This window comes from Protobothrops mucrosquamatus, unplaced genomic scaffold, assembly GCF_001527695.2.
Source record: "Protobothrops mucrosquamatus isolate PMUCROS unplaced genomic scaffold, P.Mucros_1.0 scaffold797, whole genome shotgun sequence".
In the NCBI taxonomy this organism is placed as follows: Eukaryota; Metazoa; Chordata; class Lepidosauria; order Squamata; family Viperidae; genus Protobothrops; species Protobothrops mucrosquamatus.
Genome location: NW_015387064.1, coordinates 168366 through 186276, shown reverse-complemented (window position 1 = coordinate 186276; position 17911 = coordinate 168366). Strand labels below are relative to the sequence as shown.

Below are 17911 nucleotides of genomic sequence, written 5' to 3'. Positions count from 1 at the left end.
CAGATCGAACAGAAAGACCGCCGTCTCTCTGTGATCGACAAGATACCCCTCCTTCTTCATCGCCTCTTCGGGGTGACTTTAGGTCCTTTTTAGGGCCCCCAGCAGGGCAAAATCGGGCACAGAAGGCAGAGCCCTGCCTTCCTGCGTCCATGTCACCGCGATGCAAAACTGGAAGTCTCACTAATACATAAATTTTGAATGGAAACTGAATTTTAGGATTAATAATTCCACAGCTCAAATCTAGGCTACTATATGCTGACAAACAATAGTTTGTTTTGCATGAATTCAGAGGAACAATAACAATTACTAAGAGTGTGTGAAAGATAAAATTCTCCCCCAAAGAAATTTATTACAAATTATAGAAGAAAATCATAATCATATTTATAAATTATATTAATATATCAATAAATCTATTTATTTTCTTAAATGACAAATATCATTTTAGTGATGCAAAATCCATTGATAGAAACAGATTCACTGAAGTGACTGCATCATGCTGCTCATTTTATTAAAACAATTTATATAAAAAAGATTGGGAAAAACTCTTGTAAAATAATTGTCTACCACATTTCTCAACAACTGAAATAGCTTCTTTATTAAAATCATTTTAGATGCTTTGCAGTACATAATTATAAAAAAAATTCGCATGAATAGTCAATGCAAATTGACTTTTTAGACTTTTTTTTCCATAATGTCAACATTACTTTTGCTTTGAATATTTTTGGTATTTTCATCTTTGTCAGTGGAAGAAAGATTTTCTACTATGCTGGCTTCCATTAACATTTTTTCATGCTGTCCATTCAATTCATCTTCTATTATTGTTGGTAACTGATTGATGTTTTTGGTTTTACATCCGAATTCCAATTCTTCTAGCACTTGTCCCGAAGTATCTGTAGATGCTGTTTCCAACTGACCTTCTAAATTTTCTTCTTTCCTTTTTGCTTTGAATACTTCAAGTCCCATCATTCTCAGGTAATGTAATCTCTCATTCTTGGGCACGAAAGCACGAAGAGATGTCTTGCCAAGCCAACCACACAGCAAAATAGAGCACTCATGGGTGTCTTGTTTGCTACAAATAGACAAATGCATACACTGTTGATGCTTCAATTTTACTTTCTTCAAAGGATTCATTAGTAATTTTAAACAATACTACTAGCTTGTTTGTTCTAGGATCCTAGAAATAGGGGTTCATTGAAACCATTAAATTAATCATTTCATGATTTCTGTTCAATTTATATTCAAAAGGATCTGTACATCCACATACATTTGCATAAACTAAACACAGAGGTCACTTACCTTTGGTCTGGTTCATATTTCAAGACTATGCTACCCATAGCTGAAACAAAGAAAGTGTAATGTTTTAAAATAACAGATTATTATAATACAAATAACATTAATCTTTAGCCATTCAACCTATGACCCAGTTATTCTCCATAGAATTTGCTGAACACTATCATCTTTTCTATCAAAGCAAATGTTAGGAAATTATTGATATTCTTGAGCTGCTATTAATAATGTTGGGATAATGATCTTCACCAGATAGAGGAATTTTTAAATTTCACTAGCTCTCATTCACACAGTGAACTTGATTACTGGGTTATCTTTAGTCCCAAAAATAAGTTTGAGCCCAACATCAGCCTCTAAGGCATTCTTAGAAAATAAAAATCATGGATGGCTACAGTCTACAGTCATTTAGGTCAAGTGAAAACACGAAAAGTAAAATTGAGAGAGCAGAAAGGATTCTGGAGAGTTACCTTCTGACAAATGGGCATTTATGAATAGTTGCCATCAATTTTCACCATTAATATATAAAAAGTAACCAGTTGGAAATCAACTACTCTAACACTAAATAAACAATGTAAATCAAATCTTAAACCCAAATAACTATTGTTAATTAGTTACCAAGTAACTATTACGTACCCATTCCATTCAGTTGACTGCGTGTTTCATTACTGAACCTGCTTAAGAATGGATTTTCTTCAGTTAACAAAATTTTAATATCTTCTATGCCAGCCGTAATAGATCTGGCACTGATGAAAGGATGCAATGTATATATGCCCTGGAATTGAAAGACATAATTTTTATAATATAGCCATTTCTTTCAAAATTCAAAACAGAAATCTATTTTTAAGGAAAGATTTTCAGTATCTGAATGGAATATAATAATAAGAAACCGAAATCGCAATGTTTTCTGGCTGTGCAATACCATAGTATGAAATAAAATATACAGTCAATTAATCAACTACATCAATAGTGCAGTCTTCTAACCATACAGAGCAAATTAAAACATCCTCAAACTTGTATTACTTTCATGTTAAACATATACATACATACAACCGGCAAACATGCATGCATAAATTTGCCTGGACAAGTCCCAGCAGTTTCCTGTTAATGTTTTTCTTCAGAAATGGTTTGGCACTGCTTTCTTCCTAGGGCTGAGAGAGAGTGATGGCCTAACATCACCCAGTTAACTTCAGGCCTAAGGTGGGACTATAACTTACAGTCTCCTGGTTTCTAACCTAATATCATAAACATTGAAATGAAGATACTTTAAAAAATCTGCATAGAAACCTTGCCATTCTATTCCAACAATCCTACTAACTCCATAAAAATATACAGCAATTTAGGCGGACACAGTATTAGCATGTACAGGTAATCCTTGACTTACAACAGTTTGTTTGATGACTGTTCAAAGTTACAAAGGCACTGAAAAAAACGACTTACAACTTTTTTTCATACAAACATTGAAACATCCCCATGGTCACATGAGCAAAATTAAACAGCTTAGCAACTGACTCATATTTATGACAGATGTAGTGTCCCGGGGGTCATGTGATCCCCTTTTGCGACCTTCTGACAAGTAAAGTCAATAGGGAAGCCAGATTCACTTAACAACCGTGTTACTAATTTAACAACTGCAGTGATTCACTTAATAACTATGGCAAGAAAGATCATAAAATGGGTCAAATTCACTTAACAGTCTCGCTTAGCAACAGAAATTTTGGGATCAATTGTGATTGTAAACAGAGGACTACCTTTATTTCTTTCTGATGGAAGAAACAATATTCTCCAGTGCCACTTAAACTTCAGTTCTAGTCTAACATCTTAAACAGGGCACTTCTATATTTCCATATGCATGGATCGACCTAAGCATTGTTAACAGAGATCAATTCTACTACAAATCTATGTAAAATGTAACACCATTTTATAGCACAAAACTGTTAATGCTGAAATAAATTTCCTAAATAAAATAAAACTTCTCTTTAAAAGGAAATGTTATTATGAAGTTCTCTTGCTATTTATATGTTCCAGGAAACTGAAATATTCTTTTAATGGTTTCTAAGGTGATATAGTGCAGTGGTTAAGGAGATCAACTAGCATTGTAGTGACTATATTTTAGGTCTATCTTATAATAAATGAATGAATGCCATTTTTAAGTCTTAAGCCTATTTGTTTTTTGTTTACAGATAAGTGCTTTTGTCTCAACCATTAATTTATTATAAGATAATCCCACCAGTTTGAAGCTGCTAAACAAAATGTTATCAGTAAATATGATTATATGTCACTTAGGCCTAAAAATATTAAGATTATGTTACTTAATCATGACACTGACTGATTACTATACTTATCTTGAATACTTTTAAGTTTTACTTTAAATTCTTGAGCTCCAAGACTGTTTCATATGTGAGAAAAAGATATCTGCCAACTATCATGTGTTTATACTGCCCTTGGTTTTTTCAAAAGGGTGAAGTACAAATAAAATAAGTAATAGTAAAAACAAACATAATGTAATGAAGTGAACATAAAAGCACACACAGCAATAACACAGGACAAATCTAAATATTGCAAGTTGTTGTTTCCAGGAGGATTATGGAAAAATATAATGTAATAATAATGCATTCATTCTTACCTCTTGTGCTAATCTGAAGGCACAACCATCTCCATCATTATTGCGGCACCACACTTTAATTCCTGTATTAATAACCTATATGAAGTTTAAAAAGTAGAATATTTCAGCATATTTAAGCATTACAATACCCAATTAGTAATTTGAAGCAGTTTGGCAGAAGTCAGCACCAACAATACACCAATATATACTGATAAAGTGAGACATGAGATAGAATAGGCATTTAATAGAGTTCTATTAATCACAAAAAGATTATATTCAATATTATATTGAATATAATAAATATTCACTGAAGTGGTACCTATTTCACTACTTGCATTTCCATGATTTTGGGCTGCTAGGTTGGCAGGAGCAAGGAGAAAGTAACGGAAGCTCACCCCGTTATGTGGCACTCAGGTCTCCTACCCAGGCTGTCAGCTTTCCAGCTGACAAGCTCAGAATCTTTAACCACTAAGCTATTGTATCCAAAGGCATGCCAAATCTGTACCACCAAGATAACAGTTAAAATAGTTTTTAATGTAAACTCTAGCGCAAAACAAAATAATGCAATAAGCATTCAAATATAGACTGTATCTCAACAGAAAAGATTGAGATTCTATGCCTTTTTATTGATAAAATAATATTTGACATAAATGGCATTAAGTCCCATTTATTTACAGTATTTATAAACTACTCCGATCCCAAAGAACTGGGCATACAAGAGCAAACAAAAAGAAAAATGCAACAATAAATAACTAAATACAAATCAATATCAAAATAAAAATGTAACATAAAAGAAGGGCAAAGGTAAGTGCCCACATTCAGTCAGCTGGGACTAACCAGCTAGAATAAAGTAGCTTTAACCTGATTATGGAATTCCAGCCAGGTGGGATTACACACTTCTCTGAAAAGAGTTTATATTATAGAGTTTATAGATGGAGGATCTGAGAAGACCTGCCATCTGTTGAGCATGCAGAGCAGAGAAGGCATTCTCTGTACTCATTAGTAAGCAACTCAACCCTAAAAAATGTAGAGATATCTGCAGGCACACATACAAAAACTGCATGAGTAGTGTACAGAGAAGACAAGAAGACATGCCTAGTTTTGAGACAATTTTTTCTGCACAACTGCACTAAAATTGAAAATGACCTCTTTAATCAAATGAAAAGTCGTAACAAAAGACAGCTATTTTCAAGAGCAGATTCTCAACTCCTTTTAAGAGCATTTTGAATGAGGATTTTTACTGAAAACATAAATACAAATCAAACCTTTAGCTTTTCACTGTTGTTTAACAGTACATCCCGTATCTCCTTGGAAACCATATACACCTGTCTTTTCTTTCCTTCCTGAGTACGAGTTAACAAATTCATCTTAGGGAATGAAGGGTCCAGTGCATAAAAGCTCCTGAAAATAATTACAAGTATTAAGTGTAATCATCCTATTGCAATTTTATATAACGTGGACAATTCTGTTTTTTTAAGCTGTAAAAATATTGATTTTTAATGGAACTTACTCTACTGTAATTGAATGAGTAAATGTAGTATATTTAAGATAAGCTCTAAAACACATTCTACTTTACTGGGACTCATTTTCTTTCTTCTCAAAAATCACATGATTTGGATTCAGTGAACATGAAGTACAGCATTCTATTACATGAAAGTAACTGTGCAGTACCACAAAAACTGGAGGTGAGGTGACGTTACACTACAGTGTAAAAATATGGCGACCAAATCATCATGAAAGCTGCGTAACAGAAGCGGACTAGGTTGAGAAAGGGTATTTGCTAGCTAGAGAAATCTAACAATAGGTTTGTCCAAATAGAAGGTCTTATCTGATACATATTCTCCAGTATCAAAAATGCTTTTTGTCAGAACAAATGATGCTTTTTATTAGCAGAAAGGCATCTCTGGATACAGAGCTATGATCCCAAAAAAATATATCCTTTCAGAAATAGTAACTTAGATGTTTAAAATTTCATATCACACCTTAGGATTTCAAAAGCACAAATTATGCATTTTAAAAATATTGGCTTATGGCATTTCATTTGTATATTTGTCCTTTATTATGTTTTTTACTTTCAATATTTTATTTATGCTCTGTTTATTTAAAAAATCATTGGAATCACCCAGTCAACAGGCTGCATCTCATATGAAATAATTAAAAACAGTAGGACTATGGTGAGATTTTGATTTAATATATATTAAAAGACAATCAAGCCATCTTTAGATGTCAACTATATCCACACAGCATATATGTTTAGGATTTATTTTCAGTTTCCAACAGACTATCCATCTACTTATTTATTAGATTTCTATCCTGCCTTTCATTCAAGGAGCTCAAAGAGGCATATAGAGTACTCCTTCCTAGTTTTTCCAACAACTATCTTGTGAGGTAGGTTTGACTGGCCCAACATCCCGCAATTAACACACTTCATATAGAAATACTTTATGTTCTATTCCACTTTATTTTCTTTAATATGTTAAGTGACATTCATAAGCTCTAGAATTTATTACGTAAACTATTATATGGAAAATAAAAAATACATCTTACTGAATAGGAGGAAACAAAGGATCTTCTACAGGAAGAAAAACAAATGGATCTTCTTTGTATCCAAAAAGCTTCATTTTTTTAGATGGTGGAGGTCTGCAAGAAAAACAGAAATGTCCATAGCTTACCACTTTTTCTGGTATAGTTAAATATCTTCCTTTCCCCACGTCTGCAATTTCCAAACATTATCACTTATTTCAATCAAAAGAGGATGGCCTGTATACTCCATAGTAAACATACATAGAAAAGCCTTAGTATATTGAACTTGCTTGATTCAGCAGGTTTAATTGTAACATTGTTGTTGTTGTAATTCAAAGTGGTAATTGCCAATAATATATAATTTCAACAAGGGAACTAAATCTTTTTTCAAGGTCAGCAGTCTATTACCATGGAATTTCCTAGGAATTTCTAGGAAATGCAGAACAGCCTTTTAACATTGAGATTAGTTAGTATTGCTACTGATTTTTCTATTATAACATGGCTTTCACATAACACCAAGTATTTAAGTACATTACACAAGGTCTGTTTATTCAATTTTTATGAGTCACTTCATTCAAAGTTCTTTGAACTATATGTCAATTATGTCTTTTCCAAGAGTACAATAAAACAGATTACTTGCAGAAATCAGACAATACGTATTTTAGTCTCATAAACATCTTTTTAGTAGAAGGCAATATAGGTAGTCTTTGCTTAATCTCTCAAAGTTACAATGGGCCAAACAAGGAGACTTATGGGTGGTCCTTGCAGCATCCCTACAGTTGCATGATCACAATTTGGAGGCCTGACAACCTACTTGCAATTACAACAGATGCATCCCTGCAGTCATGTGATGGCCATTTGCTGGTTTCTGACATGCAAAAATCAATGGGAAAACCAGCAGGTTGACGAGAATGGTGATCACATAACATCATACCCACCGTGTGGGATTTGCTTAATAACAGTAACCAGAACTGCTGTAGTCACTGCAGTCACATGACATCACACTTTACAACTGTATCTACTAGCAGTGGATTTGCCATTACCATTGTTACCCTAGTTACCATTGTTAAACATAGACTATCTGTATTGTTCCATTTTAGATAATAGCTACGTTTATATCTAAGTCAGGGGTCTTCAAACTTGGCCCTTTTATGACTTGTGGGAGTTGAACTCCACAAGTCATAAAAGGGCCAAGTTTGAAGACCCCTGATCTAAGTAGTACTCTTGATATTCCTAGTTATAACAGATAGATATAACGCCCATATTTATAACCGTCACAGCTTTCTGGAATTGAAACTCCAGAAATTTTTAATCAGATGTTCCCTATTACAATCAGTTGAATATATTGTCCTGTGCCTGACCCATTTCTCCGCCCCGCCCCCATCCCTGAGCAATTGCTTAAGATTGCTTGATCTCTTCCTGAGCTTCTTTTCTCAGTGCCCCCTAAAAAGTGCTAACTGCAAGTTAAGAAGCTCGGCTCTTGGATCTTAATTAGCTGGCCAGAGCCATTGCTTGAAATTGATAAGCCCCCAATCAATTTCATACTAAAGGTTTTTGTTTGTCTCCCTTTGAGCTCACAGAAAACAGCTGGAACTACTGCATTCCTTTCGATGTGTAGTCCCCATTGTGTGCCTGTTTATACTCTTGTAATTCCTTTGTCTCCAAAGAATGTAAATACAAACATTAATTCTCTTCTTACTAATTATTCCAGACTGAGGTAAGCATTCTAAAGGGCAGGAGAATGTGGGAAAAGGACTACAGTACTATAAGATTTGCTCTTTTACCTGACTTCCTCATGAGAAAGTTCCAGAAACCTTCCCCGCTATTTGGGCTCATATCTGGGGTTATATCTTTCCAATGAAGGAAAGGAAAGCTGAAGTAAAGTTATTAAGCATAATCACAGTCACATGATTTTTCATTTGGTGACCACTTCACTAGACTGAGTTGTTAACCCAAAGGCATTCACTAAACAAGGATTTTATCTATAACACTAAACCAGAATTTTTAGTTGTGTTTTTGAACAATCTGGAATCATAATTTGATTGACCAATTCTTGGTTGGTTCTCACAATTTCTTCTCCAGTACCTAGTACCTATCCAAAGCAGATAGCTCTAGCGTGTTTGTGGGATCATTTCCTTTTATCATATAACATGATTTTTGTCTGTGTATTAAGACAGATTTTGAAAAGTGGAGCTCCTGCGATTTATGGCAGCTTTGAGCGATAGCCTGTATTTGTGGTCTCTCTCTCTTTCTTGGTGACAATGAATGTCAGAGTATGTTTCATGGTGAGAGTAAAGTCTGTTTGGAAGGGATCTCTTTATGCTTATAGGATGTGAGTTTTGTCTATGTCCAAAATTTTTGCCTGCTTTCATTATAGGTTTGTTTCTTGGGACCAGGTTTATGTGTATGTTGTATGTGGTTTTTACATAGGTTATATGTTTACTAGCATTTATATTACTGATACTATAAATTTATATAATATAATTATGGATTATTATAAATATAGGCAAACTGTTGACTTGTTTGGTATGTGGTTTAGTATTTGATATTTGGAGATTAAGAGAGCTTCATCTTTACTTATGCTATGGAGTAGTTGGTGGTGGAAAGATGATGGTTGCCAGGGCAACTGAAGAGAAAGGTTTTAGACTGAAGAACAGTGACTTTCTTAACTTCTCTTGTTCTGCATTATTTTGGAATGGGATAAGACTAACAAATAAGGAATCAGCCAGAATATGGTTCAGATACCTAGGTAAAACAAATCGTGATTCAATGTGGTAAATAAAGTGTATTCATTTCAACTATTATGTGTTTGCTATTTTAATGCTTTTATTCTCAGGCCTATGGCATGTATTACACCATCAAGGGAATTTAAAATAGGCTTCATCTTTATAGCAGAAAACCACATTCTTTTCAAAACGCTAGACATTAAGAACTTATCAATAATTCTATGCAATTTATTGTGATCTCGGAGTTTTCCTTAGACCACTCAGGTGTCCAACAATTTTCCTACCCTGAAGGGTTAGAGCAGGGGTCCCCAACCTATGGGCTGTGGCCTCTTGACCAGCGGGCCATGGAAATAGCTGGCTACTCGCACCTCCATTTGCAGGTGTGCGCATGTGCGAATGGGGCCGCTAGTGCCGCGCTGGAGCACGTGGCGGCGTTTGCGGGCGCATCAATTTGCAAACTGCTCTCCTTCCCTCCAAGCTGAGAGCCCGGAAAGGTTAGAGACCTCTGGGTTAGAGTACCAGTATAGATCAACACACTTCTGTTAATAAAAACAGCTTTAGTTCCCAATTTCTTACCCACAAACACCATCCTTCTTGTTCTCCACACTCTCAGTTACTGAGGTCTCTCCATCTTTTGCATCTTTCATTATAGGATCTTTACTTTCTAAAGGATCCTGTTCTGCATCTACAGGTATTAAATCTCCAGTCTTTTGAGGCAGCTTATTCTGAACCTGTTTCAAAACAGAATAATGTTTCAATTCTAGAAAAACCTTTTCTATTTGCTATCTCCAAAATACATTTGAAAATTGATCCTTAAAGAGGATAAAAATAAATGGACTTATAACTGCTGTTAAAAAGAACAGAACCTACTTCCTTATTTTTTATTGTTTATTTTTTGCTTTATATCTTTTTCACTTTATTACTTTTTCCTATTCTTTTAAGTTCAAAATTTGTATTGTTTTTATTCAGTTGAAAACGTTTTTTTAATAAAAACTGTAAATAAGATAAAAGGCATTTGAAAACTGATAGCAACTTTGGTTTAAATATTGGTAAATGTTTATCTGCCCATTTAAGTATGAAATAATTTTAATAACATGCTAATAACATTACTCAGGAATAATAATAATAATAACTTGAAAATGATCATACTGATGCTATATTCTAGGGCTTTGTTTGCTAGCCTATTCAATCATTTATTCTTAGTGAAAACAGTCTATTCTCCAATGTAAATACTAGAATACAGTTTGTTAAAAATCTGAATGACTTAAAGAATTACAATTGCAATAGCTTTCACAGATTACATTCCACTTCACTCAATGCAGGGCTTTTTATTTGCAACATAGCATAAAAGGTGCACTGAAAATACTGTTAAGTTTCTTGTAGTTGCCTGGTGCCGCCCCCTTTATTGGATCTTTCATTATCATGCAACTTTTGCCAGATCTCCATTTTCATTTCCTTGAAGTATGTTTTGTTAAAGTGCTTGGCAATGATTGGGTATAGACCAATCGGATGTTTCAATCAAAAACCATGCAGTTCCTTTTCATCTGATGCTGACCAGTATTGATCTTCCTTGCCTTTTTTTTAGCCAGGCTGAATCCTAGTTGTATTTCTTTAGATTGTCCCATTACTGCGCCCAGAGCTTCACTGCTTCTTCTTTGTCAGGTTGTTGACTGGTTCATTGCAATCTCTCCATTGATGGATTGGTAGAAACAGTTCTGATTTCACTGAAATTGGAGATTCTGCCTTATAGTATGCAATTTGACCTTTTTAATCTGCTGGTCTTTTTGGACATAGCTGTTATTTACCAATCTATTATTTACAGTATCATAATAACGTAAAATATTATAGCTACTTATTCCCATTGATTCTGACATGATCTCTGCTGCCTTTTGGTTTATTTTCTATGTATTTGTCAAATTTAGAAACTGCCCATCTCATTGCTCTAAGGAAGGATTCAATTCTCTGAATACATTCTTATTTATTTATTAATTAATCCATCAAATATATATATAAATTTATATAGCCGCCCATCTCACTGAAAGCAACTCTGGGCAGCATGCTTAAAGGATAAAACCACAAATATAAAGGACATAAAAGTCTTTTATACATTAACATTTAACAGTAAATATTATATAAACAGAAAAGCCTGGGGAAAGAGAAAATAAGCATAGCCAGCTCAGCAGTGGAGCTATCTAAGCATGTCTCCAGTTCCCTGGGAGCCCAAAACTGGATAACATAACTAAGTTTTGAGGGCCCTCTAAAATATCAAAAGAGATTGAGCTAATCTAATTTTGGGGGAGAGGACAGCTTCATTCAGCAGATGCCATAGCAGAGAAGGCATATCTCCTGGGAGTCAGCAAATGTAGGTCCGTAGCTGATGGCACCTGCATTTGGGGGGGGGGGGAAGCAGATCTAATGGGGTGGGCTGATGTAATCAGGGAGATGCGGTCCCTCAGACAGCTTGATCCTAGGCCATGTAGGACTTAATAGATCAAACCAGCATCTTGAATTGGATGTGGAGGCAAACTGGTAACCAATGCACCTTGCAGATGGGTAACATGTACTATTCTAGAAGTGCACATTACTGTCCGTGCTGTTGCACTCTGTGCCAGCTGAAGCTTCCAGATACTTTCAAGGGCTGCCTCATGTAGAGTGCATGGTTAACAGGTCAATCTGAAGGAAACTAGGACATGCCTGATTGTAAAGCAGGACCTGCTGATCCAGTAACGGGGCCACATTCTTGCATTCTGTTGTTTATGCCCAAAGCAATTTGAGTTGAGCAAGGATTCAGTCAGCACACCAAAGTCAGTGGCAAAGACTGACTTTTTCTATGTGTGATCTAAAGACAAACTATTCATAAGTCTATTCACAACACACAGCAGGCCACAAATTTCTGCAATAGGGCTTTACATTTGCTTCCCTTTCCTATGATACACACCAAGGGCACCTCTCCCAACTGCTGACAAGAAGAGTGCTAATTTCTGTTTTGTACCCTCTTTATGGCATCCAGTTGCTCTCAAGTACAGAAGAAGTGCTTTGTTGAAAGGGTACCCTTGGCCTTCCATATTTTCAGTATGCTTCTGTTCTGATGGAAGCTTCAAAGCAGCCTTTCTTTCTCTGCAGCTGTCACCAGTCAGCTAACACCAAAGAGGGCATATTCTCTAAGGACAGCTCAATACTACTACAATTGACTTGTGGTTTGACTGTGCAGTAATACTCAGATATACTTCTTTTAATAAGCTATCAGAAGAGTTTTGTTTTGTTGGGCTAAATCTGGGTCTCCAGCACGTCATGATTACTGCACGGAAATTCAAATTCACTTCTGACACAATGTGTTGTTCATTTATGGAGAGCCAGTATCAGAAGAGAAGGCCTGACTGTAGTTATTTAGATCAGCTTAAATTCAACTCTGACCTGGAAGAAAAAAGTATTTGGCATACAGCTTTTGCAGTATTTACAAAGACCAGACCATTTCTCCTCCTAGCATAAGTAGGTTCCACTTTTGATATATAGCAACGTCTTCATAGTAAACAATGATTTAATTATAGTGAAATGTATGCAAAACTAGTACAATAAATCCTTCAAAACAATACAGTAGTGTTTGTTGATAACACAATAATCAGCATTGCTATTGTGAATGGTATTCTGCACACATTCAAGCTCTCAATTGTCTGGGTATTGTTTTTTTAAACTTAAAACCATTTCTATTTCCTTGTTACTTTACTGATTACATAGCAACTTTAACCTTTCCCCGAATCCCCTTTTCCTGAAATCGACAACTATCTGATGAAATGAACTCAGACCTGCAAAAGTCTAGGTCAGGGGTGTCAAACTCAATTTCACTGAGGGCCACATCAGGGTTGTGGTTGACTGGGTGGGTGTGGCCAGGGTGGGTGTGGTCAGGGTGGGCGTGGCCAACTCAACATTGCTTGTGTTGGGGGGCACCTTTGTGGTCTGGGCGGGGCTGGGGGAATCCAGCCTGGTGCTTGAGCTCCCAGGGCACTGGGACCCCACAGCCCAGCCCAGACTTGCTATCCCAAGAGGACGCCCTGCTGCGCTTATCTCCTCCTTGAAGCTGCTGCTGCTGTTCGTGCTCTCCTTGGCCATGATGTGAGTGGGAGCACAAAGTATATGGGTCAGAGGGAGGCCTACTCCCTCTCCATATGAGGAAACCTGGCTTTGTAACTAAAGTATCCTCAGCAATAGGATGGGAGACCACCAGGAGAGATCAAGATGAGGTGCCAAGGGGATGGCAAAAGGGCAGCAGGGCTGCTGGTGGCCAAATGCTAAGACAGCACTTCCCTCAGACCCTCCCTCCCTCCCTTCCTTCTTCCCTTTTCTTCTTTTTCCTTCCCTCTTTATTCTCCTTTCTTCCTTCTTCCTTTCCTCTCTTTCCTTCTTTTTCCTTTCTTATTTATTCTCTTCCCCTCTTTCCTTCTTTTTTCTTTGCCTTTCCTCTTTCCTTTTTCCTTTCCTGTCCCTTCTTGGATGCTCAAATGCAAAAGGGGAAACATTTCTCCATGCCTTCTTGCCTTGTGATCAAATGCCACTTTTGCTTGTAGTTTGTGGCCACTTAAAAGATGGAGAACAAACCAGGCTCAGTTTACCCCGTGCTTGCTTTAATTAGGGGGTGTCCGCAGACAACAGTACAGCAAAACTGTCAAAATGGTGGCTGTGGTATTTAATAAGAGCTCCTGTTTTTTATGTGCAACAGCATTATCTTTTATGAGCAGAGGTAGGTTAGTTGTTTTTCTATTAATACATAATCCTTAAAAGGGCTCTCCTGTAAGGAGCCTGCCTTGGTCTAATTCAGACTGGAAATATACCAAAGGAAAATATTTTCCCCACTCTGCTTTGTCCTGCTTTCCCCACTGGAAATGGCTGTTTGCAACATTATAAGGAGGGAATACTTTCCTAAGAGCTCACAATTCAAGAATACCAGTGTTGTCTTGGATTGCAACAAAGTTCTGTCTGTCACAAAACAGAACACAAAATAGCTTTCTCCTTTGAACTGGGACATTTCCAACCAAAATACCTCTCCCTCCCTGACTCCTTCCTTCCTTTCCTTCTCTCTTTGCTTTCTTTTAAGCTGCCAGAGGCTCCAGGTAGAGGTGGCAACAGGCAGCCAGCAGTGGGCAAAGGCTTCCCCTCCCCGTCATTGCCTCTGCATGGCTTAGCTCACTTCTCCCAGACACACACATACACACACTGTGTGTGAGCGCACGGTGTGTGTGTGTCTGTCTCTCACTCCTTGCAGCCCCACACCCTCTCTGTGATGGCAGGCTGCAAACTAATGAAAGTTGGGTTTTTTTGAGTACTTGTTTCTTTTTCCCAACGTGCTGCCGATTGCATCATACCCTGCCCCCCTCAGCTTCCACCCCAGCCCCGTGGCTGGCTGCAAGAAGCATTTCTCTCCCGTTCTTTTCCTCCCAATGTCATAGCGTGGGGCTGCAGGAGGTGAGACACCCCCCCACACACACATGTGCGCACGCACGCACACACACACACAAACACATGTGCAGGTTCTGGGAGAGGTGAGCTGAGAGCCATGGAGCAAGAGGAAACGATAGGGGAAGGGGTCAAAATGGGAAACTTCTGTCCGGAGTCTCTGGCAACTTGAAAAAAAACCGTGTGGAGCACGTTTCAGTCCGTTCTCCCCTCCGTTGCCTCCACACCGGGGTTGACTCTACGCCTGCCAAAAGGGCAGTTTTGCTTTCGACCTCCCCATGCCAGAAACCGAAAACTGCTGCCGTTCACCTGCCATGTCCTCGACAGCCCCTGCAAACTCCTATTGCACGCTGGCAGGCAGAATCCTAAAGCTCCCATTCTGTTTCCTCCATGCTCAGGAAGGATACTGCCGCCCGCGGTTCTCCCATTCGGGGGTGGGGCGATCCCAGTGAAAGCCTGACGGGCAAGGCTGGGAGGGGTGGGGCGGGGTGAGGCAAATGAGCTGCAGCTGCTCCTGCGCACTACCAGCCTCCAAGCGCTCACCATTTCCTGTGCGTGTGCCGGGAAATCGCCCAGCCGGGTTGGGGTGGGCCAGGGCTGGGGCCGGTTCCTTGCCATTTCTGTGAACAGCTCCAGGGGCCAAATTTGGGCCCTTGGCGGGCCGCATCCGGCCCGCGGGCCTTGTGTTTGACATGTCTGGTCTAGGTTATAATTAACCTCTTAGCCTTTAAGATGCCATAGGTTGCTCTTTTGCTGCAACACAAGCAAAAAAACAACAACAACCTTTGACAAATTATTATTTAGATAAATAATAATTATGAAATAGCACTTCCAGATAAAACAAATGTAAATTATAATAAAGGGAAGGAGAAAATATGAACCAGGGATGCCCTCCATGAGGAAAAATACTCTAAATAGGGCAATGTTTTTCTGCATGAAGAAAAATAAACAATATAAAGTACTAGTTACTTTTCTGGAAACAGAATCACCGTTTTTAAAGCCTTATTCCTTGTATAAGGCTTAACAATCTAGCTTGACTAGATAAGAGAATCGTATTTGGTTCTGGATTAAATCTGTCTATTTTTGCTTAAAAGAACATCCAAGGACTCAATAATGCCCCGTGGATTTATTTGAGGCGAATTTTCAGTAGACAGTTTCTTATCTCTCTCCATCACAAACTTCAATATTCAGCTGTAATCCAGTTCCAAAAGCAGTTTCCTGTGAAGCATGCTATTCGAAATTCATAATTATTTCATGGTATTTCTAAAATCTTGTCCTTTTAAAACATACTGAAAAATGTTTTTAATAATACCAAACATTACCTTGGGCTGACGCTTGTTCCATGGCATAGGAGATTTTTTAATTAATACAGCAATGAAGAAACCTCCAGTATTCTGATGATGTGGTAAAATTCTAAAACTAGATAAGCAACATGGATTTGGTATCAATAGGCATATTGAGCCCTAGTTAAATCTGCGATCAGAAAATGATTTTTTTAAAAAAAACTTGTTAAATTAACATTATCAAATTGTTGCATGATTTTGTACAACTATTTTGCTTGTTTTAGTTACGTATTTTATTAAAGAGGACTCAGGGTCTGAAACAGCAATTACAGTTGAACTGTGGCCTCTTCCATCCCAGAACGGCTTCATTCAGTAAACATGGCACCTGTATTTCCTTGGAATAGCACAACCTAGATTTCAAGAGCACTGTGAACGCTGATCAAATAATTAACACCTCTCATCTTCCCTAAACTGAGGAAGGCACCTTTGGGTATGGCATAATGAATTACCAGAAATTCTACTGAGGAGATAACTCAAAATTCCCTGATCTGAATGAGTTTGCCCTTATGATTCAGAGGAGACAGAAACTGATTGTGTACAACTGTACAGCGTTCTTGTATTTTGCTTCAGAGTATCCAGGAGATCAAACTACTATTACATCAACTTCCTATTCATCAATTTTAACATTATTATACTATTGATAAATGCTGTATTACCAAGGATAAAATATGCTATCAAGTGTTGTTGTCATGGTTCCGAAAAGAAGCAGCTTTTCAAAGAACTTTGAGGCTTTATTTACCTTAAAGAATCCTTTTATTGCTACATAGCTTTGGCACATACATGAATCCTCCCACCCCCAATCACCCGTAACAAAGCATAACTCACTCCTTCATTTTACAGTCATCAATCACGTTATCCAATTAGTTTGAAGTGTGAACTGTCCCTCCCATATTCCTCCTGTTACAGCTGACCTTGGCAATGCTGTACTGAAATATTGTTATGGTTAACTAGCATACTTTCCCATCTGCTAGGCTAGTATTGTCTGCTTTAACTCTAGAAGTGATATGCAGGCTAAATAAAACATGTTTGCTTCTTCATATATGGCAAGCAAGAACATCTGATGTTAGCAGTCTTGACAGTTGTATCTTTGATTACTGTGTTGTTAAATGTTAACAAATGTTAACATTTGTTACTAATGTAAAGAATTTGGAAATAAGTGTTCCTGGTATTGCAGGACTTCATTTAAACCCTTAAAATATATCTCTAGATTTTAATTTTTAGCTGTATATATCTCCCAGTTGGACACATAACATACGTGGCAATTTTAAAGTGAACTTGAATTCAACACCATCTTACAAACATGATGACAACTTTACATACCAGCGCTCCAAATGTAATGCTTTCAATTTTTGTTCATCTTTTAAAGGGAACATTGTGGGGCGGATCTGTGTATGCCTGCTAGAAGGTACTTCTTTCCAGTCTTCAAACCAATTGCCATCTTTGGTCATTACCTAGGCGGGAAAATACAACGTCTTTCAAATCTTACTATTAATCTGCTCATCAAAGCAGCACTCTTCCTTTTCTCTCATGAAACTTAACGCTGAAATGTAACAAGGGCCAACTGACCACCTGAGGATCATCAATTAATTATACAGAAAGTGGTTGCCTTGTAATATGGTTAAACTGGTCTGGGAAAAAATATCTTGAGAAAATATACCCTCTTGATGGTATTATTGCTAAAAGGTCTCCAGCCAAGAGGTGCTTCCCATTCTCTTCACCCACCACAGTATTTATATAAAAGACCAAAGGCCTTCCCTATCCCCATTCCTTTTGGGGGGCAGGTCTGGCGGCCCGGCGGAGCATCTGGCCCACGAACTTGGCCTATAGACGTGGCGGTGGATTCGGCAAGGGTAGGGGCCGGGGTTCGGCGGTCCGGTGGTTCGGTGGAGGACCCGGCCCAGAGAGCCCGGCCATGGACCTAACCTTAGCGGCCGGTCGTTTTGGCCTATCCCAAGTCTTGAAAAGGGACTTAACCATCAGAA

The 17911-nt window shown here is 37.7% G+C and overlaps 1 protein-coding gene across 1 annotated transcript in view; it reads right to left on the bottom strand.

The window, feature by feature from the left end:
- Positions 1-568: 568 nt before the first annotated feature.
- The window catches only part of NSUN2 (NOP2/Sun RNA methyltransferase 2), a 36109-nt gene continuing 18766 nt past the window's right edge, over positions 569-17911 (bottom strand). The window contains exons 11-19 of the mRNA XM_015818818.1: positions 17250-17380; positions 15909-16005; positions 9715-9869; positions 6437-6529; positions 5155-5290; positions 3911-3985; positions 1921-2059; positions 1297-1336; positions 569-1069 (exon numbers count right to left, since the gene is read on the bottom strand). Coding sequence (XP_015674304.1) covers positions 673-1069; positions 1297-1336; positions 1921-2059; positions 3911-3985; positions 5155-5290; positions 6437-6529; positions 9715-9869; positions 15909-16005; positions 17250-17380 — 1263 coding nt within the window. The 3' untranslated portion in view covers positions 569-672. The remainder of the gene's footprint in view (positions 1070-1296; positions 1337-1920; positions 2060-3910; positions 3986-5154; positions 5291-6436; positions 6530-9714; positions 9870-15908; positions 16006-17249; positions 17381-17911) is intronic.